Source organism: Cinclus cinclus, chromosome 13 (genome assembly GCF_963662255.1).
Source record: "Cinclus cinclus chromosome 13, bCinCin1.1, whole genome shotgun sequence".
NCBI lineage: Eukaryota > Metazoa > Chordata > Aves > Passeriformes > Cinclidae > Cinclus > Cinclus cinclus.
The window spans coordinates 14,088,839-14,098,880 of NC_085058.1; the positions used below are offsets into that span (position 1 = coordinate 14,088,839).

The window sequence follows — 10,042 nt, forward strand, 5'->3', positions numbered from 1 at the left end:
TTTTCTCGCCCCGCAGCTCCAGCCGCCCGTGCCGGGGCACATCCCGGAGCAGGGGGGACGATGAGACGCGTGTCCTGGATGCGCCCGGTGAGGGGCTGCAGCCCCCAGCCCCGGCGATGCCCGTCCAGCTCCTCGGCCAGCCGCCCGCTGCCGCAGGAGCCCAGCCAGGAGCCGGCCGTGGGCCAGCGGCGCATGAACCCCCTCAACATCCAGATGCTCTCCAGGAGCCTCCACGAGCAGATCTTCCGCGGAGCCCAGGTGCGCTACTCGGCGGAGGAGGTGCAGCGGAGTGTGCGACACCTGCAGCGCCACGACCTGTGGGGCAAGGAGACGTCCACACTGCCCGACGTGGAGCTGCAGCTGCCCCGCATGTACGGGGACAACATCGACGAGCACTTTCGGCTCTTGGCGCAGAAGCAGAGCTTGCCCTACCTGGAGGCGGCCAACGAGCTGCTGCGCTGCCAGCTGCCCCCGCTGCCCGAGCAGTGGGCCTGGAAGCTGGGCTGGACCCGCTACGGCCCCGACGGGCAAGCGGAGCCCGTCGACTTCCCCGAGGAGCGGGCGCTGGTGTTGGATGTGGAGGTGTGCGTGGCCGATGGCCACTGCCCGACGCTGGCCGTGGCGGTCTCCCCGCGCTCCTGGTGAGATGCAGTGCCAGCAGCGACGCGGGGTCACAGCAGGGCTGGGGGAGACGATGGGGATGGTCCTGAGCGGAGCCTCTTCCTGCAGTTCGCTTCTGGCTTGCAGGGAAGACACAATAAAGCCCCAGAGTGTGGCGCTGGGATGTGGGATGTGTGTCCTGCTTAGCAAGCACAGCAGTCCCCGGGGTTGGTCACCTCCCTCCCACAGGTGGGGTCCTGCTCAGCACCCCATGGCACTGTGGGTGCTTTGTGACAGCTGTGGGTGCCACATGTCCCCCGCAGGTACTCGTGGTGCAGCAGGCGGCTGCTGGAGCAGCGTTACTCCTGGTCCAGCCACCTGACCCTGGCTGACCTCATTCCCATGGAGAGCCCAGCAGGTGCCAGCTGTGCCAGCAAACAGGACTGGACGGAGAGAGTGGTGGTGGGACACAACGTGGCCTTCGACCGGGCGTTCATCAAGGAGCAGTACCTTATCCAGGTATTCCATTGAGCCTTTGCCTTGTACTGGCAGCTGCAATTTCTTACCCAGATAATCATTTGGATTGGCTGTTGAGGGTTATTTTAACAGATGCTGTTCTGCACAGGTACCCCAAGGTTGTGCTCACTGTCCTGCAGAGCAGGTTGAGGCTGGATCCTTTAGAGAAAGATATTCTTGCACCCTGTAGGGCTGCTGGAAGCTGCAGGGTGGCAGCTGGGGATGTGGCAGGTGCCTCTGAGCAGCTGACAGCCTGCACTGGGGATCCTTTTGGCTCTCAAAAGGGGAGTGTGGGACGCAAAGTTTCCCTTAGCAAAAGCAGCTTGAGCAGAGGACTTGCAGCTCCTCCAGCATATCCCAAACCCTCTCTTTTCTGCCTCTGTGTTGTGTCCCAGGGCTCCAAGATGCGTTTCCTGGACACCATGAGCATGCACATGGCCATCTCGGGGCTGACTGGCTTCCAGCGCAGCCTCTGGATGGCTGCCAAGCATGGCAAGAGGAAGGGGCTGCAGCAGGTCAAGGAGCACATGAAGAAAACACGCAGCAAGGTGGAGGGGCCGGCGGTGAGTGAGGGAGCTGAGCTGCTGGCAGCACTGTGGGTGGCAGGGGACTGTGTGCTTCTGTTTGCTCCTGTACTGGCAGAGTGGGAGCTGTTGGAGCAGCTCCACTGAGTGAATCTCTCCCAGCACATTTCAGATAAGGTGGCCTTGGTTTAAGCTGAAGCAGCAGCATCCTTTACTGCTGATCTTGGCTGCAGCTGGTCACCCTCCCACACTGTCTGACCTCCCTCCCTGTTGTCCACAGATCACCTCGTGGGACTGGGTGCATGTCAGCAGCATCAACAACCTGGCTGATGTGCACGCCCTTTACGTTGGGGGGGAGCCGCTGGAGAAGGAGGCACGGGAGATCTTTGTGAAGGGCACCATGGCTGACATCAGGAGTGACTTCCAGGTGCAGGAGGCCATCCCACCATCCTGACAGGCAGCAGGAGCTGGGGACGGGAGCAGGGTGGTAGTAGTTTCTGAGGTAGTTTCCATTTTGCTGCACTTTCTTGCAGCATTGGGTGTGCATGAGGCTGTGACTTGCTCTGTGCTCCTGCAGCCCTGATGCCTTGCCCTGTGCTGGTAGAGGGGTGGCTGCTTTGCCTGCTCTCACTTGCTGCTGTCTCCAGGACCTGATGACATACTGTGCCCGTGATGTCCAGGCCACACACGAGGTGTTTCAAGAGCAGCTGCCACTGTTTATGGAGAGGTGAGAGCTGCCGGGTTCTGGCTGATGTTGGCCAAGGGGCTGTGGGCTTGGTGCGCAGTGAGGAGGGTCATGGTCCCTCTGAGCATGAGATGTAGCTCCTCTTGCCCTTAGGGTGTCCTGAACCTGTTTTCAGGAGGGACTTCAGACCCCTTCCATGTAGGTGAGCAGGAATAAAATCAGCACAGTGGCTGAGGGAGGTGAACAGGCTTCCTGAGGCAGTCTGGAGTGATACCGTTTTGGGGTTGTTGCACAGGGCAGGCAGGAGATACAGGGATCCTTATGGTTTAGGGGAAGACCATCGAGGGTTGTGTGAGGCTAGGAGACTCTAGATGAAGGCACACTCATATCTATTGTAGTCTGGTGCTTCTAAAGCTGGTCCTCTCTGGTAGATATCTAATTCCTTGCTGCTTTGGGGTCCAGGTGCCCCCACCCTGTCACATTTGCAGGGATGCTGGAGATGGGAGTGTCCTACCTGCCGGTAAATGGGAATTGGAAGAAGTACCTGAACGATGCTCAGGGTATTTATGAGGAGCTGCAGAAGGAGATGAAGAAGTCCCTGATGAACCTGGCCAATGATGCCTGCCAGCTGCTGCATGAGCACAGGTACCATGGGCTGGGGCTGCAAGAAGGAGCTCAGGCACCAGGTGGTCCGTGGGGGGCTGTGTGTGGGTGTGAGGGACAGGAGCAAAGCTGTGGTGTGACAGTGGTGTGTCACCAGGTATAAGGATGACCCTTGGCTCTGGGATCTCGAATGGGACACACAGGAGTTTAAGCAAAAGAAGAATCCAGGGAAGAAGAAGAAGAAAGGCCAGGATGGCAACAGCCAAGTCTCTCCAGCAGCAATGAATGCAGAAGAGTCAGCGCAGAAGTGGCAGGAGGGTAAGCACAGGTGATCCCTGGGGATGAGGGATGCTCCAGGGCTGCCTTCCCAGGGGTGCACAGACAAAGGGACAAAGTTTGTTGGTGCTGCAGGTTGAATCATTGCTGGCCTATGTTCCATGCTGCTGCATGTGGTGGGGGATTGGTTTGATGTCGCTCTCCCCAGAAGGGTGGCACAGAGGGCCCTTTATAAGATAATTCTCCTTGCCCCACCAGACCCTGGTCCCCCCAGTGAGGAAGAGGAGCAGAAAGTCTCAGCAAGCCAGTTCTGTCTGGAACGCCTGAAGGAGACGGTCGCACTGCAACCCAAGAGACTCCAGCACCTGCCGGGCCACCCAGGGTGAGTTGGGGACTCTGTGTGTCCCCAGGGCTTTCCCTGCACTTTCTGACCCATCCCTGCTGCTCCCCAGCTGGTACCGCAAGCTGTGCCCACGCCTGGAGGAGGAGGGGTGGGTACCTGGCCCCAGCCTCATCAGCCTGCAGATGAGGGTGACCCCAAAGCTGATGCGCCTGGCCTGGGACGGCTTCCCCCTCCATTACTCAGAAAAACATGGCTGGGGATACCTGGTGCCAGGACGGCAGGACAATTTGCCAGCATCCTCTGTAGAGACCGATGGCCCCTCCTGCCCACACAGGTGAGAGGGATGTGATGGAGTGCTGGGCTGGGAGCTGCCCCACGGGAGTATTTGGGACCTCCCTGGCTCCCTGGCGCTCTGCCCAGGTGCTGCCCCAGAGCCTTTGGTCCTGTTGTGGGTGCATCGGCTGTGTCCTTTCCTCTGCCAGGGTAATTGAGAACCTGTACAGGCAGCACTGCCTGGAGAAGGGCAAGGAGCAGCCCCCGAGGCTGGAGGCAGCTGTAGAGGATGAGCTGCTGTTGATGGACAGCAGCACGATGTGGCAGAAGGTGAAGGAAGGGGTGGAGGGCTCCCTGGTGGGAGGGAGGTGTGGGGCTGTGCTTCTTCCTGTGTGCATGCAGTAACCAGCCCTGTGTAAAGCTCCAGGAGCTGCAAGTAAGAAATTCCCTTTAATAAGGGTTACTGGAGGATAGATGTTAGATCTGGCTTCCCCATGCTCCCTCTCTGCCACAGATGGAGGAGCTGAGCCAGATTGAGGTGGATCCAGAGGAGAAAATGAGCAAAGCAGACCAGAGCCTGGTGCTGGTAAGGGGGGTTTCCTGTGGAATGGGGTGGTGGGTTGGTCTCTGTTTCCTTGATTTCCCCCTCCTGCCATGTCTGAAAATGTTCCTGGCATTGTCTCACTTTGCTGGTCACAGGAGGAGATGGAAGAGCTGAAGTGTGCAGAGAAGAGCCAGCCCTCATTCCACCATGGCAATGGTCCCTACAATGATGTCAACATCCCTGGGTGCTGGTTCTTCAAGCTGCCTCACAAGGCAAGCTGGGGCTCCTGGGGCTCTTCCTGTCCCCACAGTGCTGCTGGGACCCATGTGGTCTCATCCCATGGGATTTGGTAGGGGAAATCCATCTCTCTAGCTGGGAGAGGAGGATGCAGAGAGCTTTGCTGTTGTAGAGTGGTGGCTTGCTGAGCCCTGACACCTCTTTTGGTGCTAAAGGATGGGAATGACAACAACGTGGGAAGCCCTTTTGCCAAGGATTTCCTGCCCCAGATGGAGGATGGCACCCTGCGGGCTGCTGTGGGCCGCACTCACGGGACAAGAGCCCTCGAGATTAACAAAATGATCTCGTTTTGGAGGAATGCTCACAAGCGGATCAGGTGAGCAGCTGCTTTCATGGTGACACCATGTAGCTGTGGCTGGAGGCTGTGTTGAGACAGGGAAGTTTGTGTGGATGCATGGGGGCTCAGCATCTCACCTGCCATGTGTCCCCTCAGTTCCCAGATGGTGGTGTGGCTGAAGAAAGGAGAGCTGCCTCGTGTGGTGACCAAGTACGGTACCCAAATCTGGACTGTTGTTCCCTTTACCCCGTGCCAGGAGGGCTCTTGCAGGGTGATGTTCATCCTTGCCTCTGTCCCAGGCACCCTGACTATAATGAGGAGGACAATTACGGAGCCATCCTGCCGCAGGTGGTGACTGCAGGCACTGTCACCCGCCGGGCAGTGGAGCCCACGTGGCTGACAGCCAGCAATGCCCGGGTATGGCCACGCTTGGATCCTTGTGAGACTGGTTTGGGGCTTCCTCTGTGTTTTGGACAGATGGGAGCTGCTTGGCTTGGGAGTTGGATATGGATGCTGGAATTTGGGGTAGCAGGGCCAGAGCTTGGATCCTCTTATTGATGTGCTTTCATGGGGGAGAAAGGAAGGAGTGGGCAGAGGGTCTGGAGCTTCAGGATGTGAAAGGGGAAGAAAACACCAACATACCAGTTTCTGTCTTTTCTCAAGCTCCCCTTCTCTGCTGGAGTAACCAAGTGGAGGATGTTCCACATGGGTTAAACCTGGTTTTGGAATTGAGAGCAAAGCTTAGGGGCACAGGGAATGCTGTGCCAGCAGTCTGACTGTGGGAGGAAGGCAGCTCTTGTGCCATGGAGGAGAGGGATGTGCTCACTTGGGCACCGTGTCCTGCAGGCTGACCGGGTGGGCAGTGAGCTGAAAGCCATGGTTCAGGTGCCGCCTGGCTACTCCTTGGTGGGAGCAGACGTGGATTCCCAGGAGCTCTGGATCGCCGCCGTGCTCGGCGAGGCGCAGTTCGCTGGCATGCACGGTGAGTCGGGGCTGCGCCGCGGGGGAGAGGCTTTGCTGGACGGGGAGGTGATCCTCCTGATCCTCATCCTGATCCCGTTTGGTGTCCGACCTCTGCTCCCCTCCCACAGGCTGCACAGCTTTTGGTTGGATGACTCTGCAGGGCAAGAAGAGCAACGCCACAGACCTGCACAGCAAGACGGCCGCCACCGTGGGCATCAGCCGGGAGCACGCCAAGGTCTTCAACTACGGGCGCATCTACGGGGCGGGGCAGCCCTTTGCCGAGCGGCTGCTGATGCAGTTCAACCACCGGCTCACGCAGCAGCAGGCTCGGGAGAAGGCCCAGCAGATGTACGCTGTCACCAAGGGCATCCGCAGGTGGGTGCTGCCCGGGGACGGTGCCCGCAGGGCTGGTGGCAGTGTTCCACGTTCCACGGGAGCTGGGTTACTCGCTCTCCCCTCCAGGTTTCATCTCTCTGAGGAGGGGGAGTGGCTGGTGACGAAGCTGGACCTGGCTGTGGACAGGGCGGAGGATGGATCCGTGTCGGGCCAGGATGTCCAGCGGCTCCAGAGAGAAACCATAAAAAAGTGAGATGGTCTGACCCTGCATGGCTCTGTGGCATCGGGATGTGAGGCAGAGAGGGCTGCAGCCTGATGGGCTGTGGGCAGAGAAGGGAGGTGGGGCTGGATAGACTTGGTCTGCCCTTCCTGCCCCTCCAGGGCCAAGGAGGTTTTGTTTGGGGGCTGTCAGCCTCACCCACTTTCCCAGTGAAGAGTTAGCATGGTCTCATGCTGCTGCCCCAAACCAGGAGGGAGTGTTTGAAGGTATCAAATGGGGACCTGCAGCCCCCTCCCACTCTTCCAGCAAACCTTCCTCTCTGCTCCACAGGTCCCGGCAGGGGAAGAAGTGGAATGTGGTGGAGCAAAGAGTGTGGGCTGGAGGCACCGAGTCCGAGATGTTCAACAAGCTGGAAAGCATTGCCTTATCCCCCTCCCCACAGACCCCAGTGCTGGGCTGTCACATCAGCAGGGCCCTGGAGCCTGCCGTGGTCAAGGGGGAGGTAAGGATGCAGCTCTGGGCTGCTGAGATTTTGGCTTTGCTTATCTATTACAAAATGGGTACCTGATGTTCATTCCCTCTTAGATTGCTGGAGGCCCACTAGGCTCGGGTAGCCATTCAGGAAACCTACTGTGCCTTTATCTCCTTGCCATCAAGGAGACCTATCCACCCTGAGTTTAACAGATTTCTCCCAGGAGCTGTCCTGTACAGGTACCATACCCTTGACTGCAGTGCTCTCTTACTGTTCATCTCTTTCCTTTCACCAGTTTGTGACAAGCAGAGTGAACTGGGTGGTTCAGAGCTCAGCTGTTGACTACCTGCACCTCATGTTGGTTGCCATGAAGTGGCTGTTTGAGGAGTTTGACATCAACGGGCGCTTCTGCATCAGCATCCACGACGAGGTGCGCTACCTGGTCCAGCACCAGGATCGATACCGGGCAGCCCTGGCCCTGCAGATCACCAACCTCCTCACAAGGTGAGATGCGATGGCTCTAGTGTCTCCTGGAGAGGAGCAGCAGTGACTCCAGAGTGGGACATGCAAGCCCCAGGGGCTGGGGTTGGCTTTGCCTACAGCAGGCTGGTGCAGAGCAGTTTTCTTCTGTTCAGGTCAAGTTAGCAGCACTGGAGGCTGCAGCTCCTTCATGTGTGACTCAGGTGGCTATAAATGGACCTCAGCTTTGATTCCCAGGGATAACGTGCTGGCAAAAGGGAGATATCATCAGCTTTTGGCCCTGCAGGGGTGGGGCCATTCACTGGCTCTGCTGGGATGCTTCTTGCTCCCTTCAGGTCTGCAGCTGTCACATGGCAGCAGCCTTTGTGGTTGGTTGAGGAGCTGGGAGCCTAAAACTGTCCCATCCTTCAACCCCTGCTGCCTTCAGGGGACAGCAAGGGGCATGGCTCATCTCTGCTCTGAGCATCAGCACTGTCACCCCTCCCACAGCGGGGGTGTTCCTGCTGCTTCCCTGACACACACAAAACTGAGCTCAGCCTGGAAAGCTCCTGACCTGCAAGGGCTCCCGTTGATCCAGTTCTGGCACAGCCAGCTTTACCAAATCTCCCTCCCAGCACTGTGGGGAATTTGGTTACACAGGAGCTGGCCAAGGTGAGCTGTTTCTCCGCTGTGGAGGCAGGAATGCCACAAACAGCCTTTCTGCAGCCACAGCAGGGATAGGCACCCTGATGTTCCTGCCTTTGTGCTGGCTCCTGTGAGCACAGGGCTTCCTGCTGGGAAAATCCTGCATCTGCTCTGCCTGCCAGAGAGGATTAGCCAGCAGTGAGGGGCTGGATCCTTCGCTTTTCCTGAGGAGGCTCCATTACTTTCAAGGAGGCACCATTACTGTTCCTCCCATGCCCACTTTAGCAATATTTGACCCTCCTGCTGTCCAGGACTTAGAAAGTGCCTTGTCCCACACCTGCCGAGTGATGTGGGTGCATAATACCCTGTGAGGGGTGGCTGGCCAGTGTGGCTGATTGGAACTGGGTGTTACAAGGCCAAGGATGATGTCCAGCACTGTCCCACCTGCTTCCTTGTTCTCCAGGTGCATGTTTGCCTACAAACTGGGCCTCCAGGATCTACCACAGTCAGTGGCTTTCTTTAGTGCAGTGGATATTGACCAGTGCTTAAGGAAAGAGGTGACCATGAACTGTGTGACGCCATCAAATCCCATGGGGATGGAGAAGTATGGCATCCCTCAAGGTGAGCAAGCTGCCCCCTGTCATCTCCTCTGCATGAGCCTTCCCAGCTTAAGCAGAGCACTTGGCCTAAGCTGTCAGTCTCTGAGGGCTCCTCTGTTCAGCTGAGGCACCTCATGAGCCCCTTTGTTCCTGACTTCCAGGGCAACCACTGTGCTGCAGCTGGGCCCTCTTTCCTCAGTCCTTGAGCAGTTTGTGCTGCTGCTTTCCAAGATGTTTGTGACAGTGATGAGCCAGGCCTGGCTCTGTTCTCCCACACTTTGCTTTGTGCCCCTTGGAGGAGCCCTCCTGTGCACTTTTAACACAAACCAAATTTAATTTGTTCTTCTCTGAAAGGAAGCACCTCAACAACCTTGTCTATTTTGCCTTACAGACCTAAACTTTTCCATCTTTCATTTGTTTCCCTCCTTCCCTGCTCTCCCTTAGCCAAGCACAGCTCTGTTCAGAGAATTGCTCTAGCACTGCTGGGTGCTTCCTCAGCAGTCCCAAGGCCTCAAGTCATCCCTATCTGCACTCAATGTAACCCTCCAATTGCTGCAAGCAAGCATTTAACTCATGGCTGGGAAAGCAGCTCCTCCTCACTGTTCAGCAGCTCTTTCCCAGATAAGGGAAGAACATGCCCTCAGATTTGTTCTCTCAGTCACTGCACACATAAAATGCTCCACCCTTAAGTAACCTTTATTAGGACACATACAGGCAAAGGGTGCTTTCAGAAACAGGATTTGTGCTCTGTAGGCAAAAAGGGTACTTTTCACCAAATTAAACAAGTGCATCACAATCAGGGTCAGCAAAAACGTAACAGCAAAACTGTGCAAAACCTGGGCAGAGGAAGCTGTGGCCTCTTGCTGCTCAGGAGCTGCACACAGCAGCTTCAGCTCCAAGGCAGAACAGCTCATGTTCCCAGCTCCCTGCTGGTGCCGGTTTCTGCATTCTCACCACCACCCAAAACAGAAATTTGAATAAATTTAGGGCTTTCTGTGCTAGATGCTCTGGAGAAAACAAATCCCAGTCATGCTCTCTTACACTGCACAGTCTGAGTGTACTGCAGGAAACTGACTGTCCCATTGTCTTCCAGGGGAAGCACTGGATATATATCAGATAATTGAAATAACCAAAGGCTCGCTGGAGAAGCAATGATGACACCAGAGTGCCAGGACAATTGTCCAGACGGTGTGCCAAAGCCTCCCTGTCCTTTTAGAAGCAGATCTTTCGGCAGGGACTGATCCCAGTTGCTCCCTTTCCATTTTAAGGATGTAAGAAGGGATGTTCCTGGGGAAGATTTTCATAGCAGCACATTCAAACAGCATAGGCACTTCTGATGGCAGCAGCCAGCTGTAAAATCTGAGACAGGGGCCAGAGTCGTTCCCGTGGACACAAAGGAAGAAGACATAA

General features: G+C 56.8%; 1 protein-coding gene across 1 annotated transcript; it reads left to right on the forward strand.

Moving 5' to 3' along the window:
- The first annotated feature begins 60 nt into the window (after nt 1-60).
- POLG (DNA polymerase gamma, catalytic subunit) lies at nt 61-9,787 on the forward strand. The gene is made up of 22 exons (XM_062501086.1): nt 61-641; nt 924-1,119; nt 1,512-1,679; nt 1,921-2,067; nt 2,288-2,367; nt 2,788-2,970; nt 3,086-3,246; nt 3,463-3,586; nt 3,657-3,881; nt 4,030-4,150; nt 4,335-4,406; nt 4,520-4,636; nt 4,817-4,977; nt 5,095-5,148; nt 5,238-5,355; nt 5,785-5,920; nt 6,030-6,276; nt 6,364-6,486; nt 6,788-6,959; nt 7,225-7,433; nt 8,497-8,654; nt 9,726-9,787. Exons 1-22 carry the CDS (start codon nt 61-63, stop codon nt 9,785-9,787), a joined length of 3,615 nt encoding a protein of 1,204 aa, XP_062357070.1.
- Nucleotides 9,788-10,042: the final 255 nt, after the last annotated feature.

Bases quoted from the DNA above. Each gene is read 5' to 3' on its own strand.
- POLG (XM_062501086.1), top strand. From the start codon at position 61: ATGAGACGCGTGTCCTGGATGCGCCCGGTGAGGGGCTGCAGCCCCCAG. The intron at 4,978-5,094 runs GTGAGCAGCTGC...GTGTCCCCTCAG, and splicing joins AATGCTCACAAGCGGATCAG to TTCCCAGATGGTGGTGTGGC. The intron at 6,277-6,363 runs GTGGGTGCTGCC...TCTCCCCTCCAG, and splicing joins GTCACCAAGGGCATCCGCAG to GTTTCATCTCTCTGAGGAGG.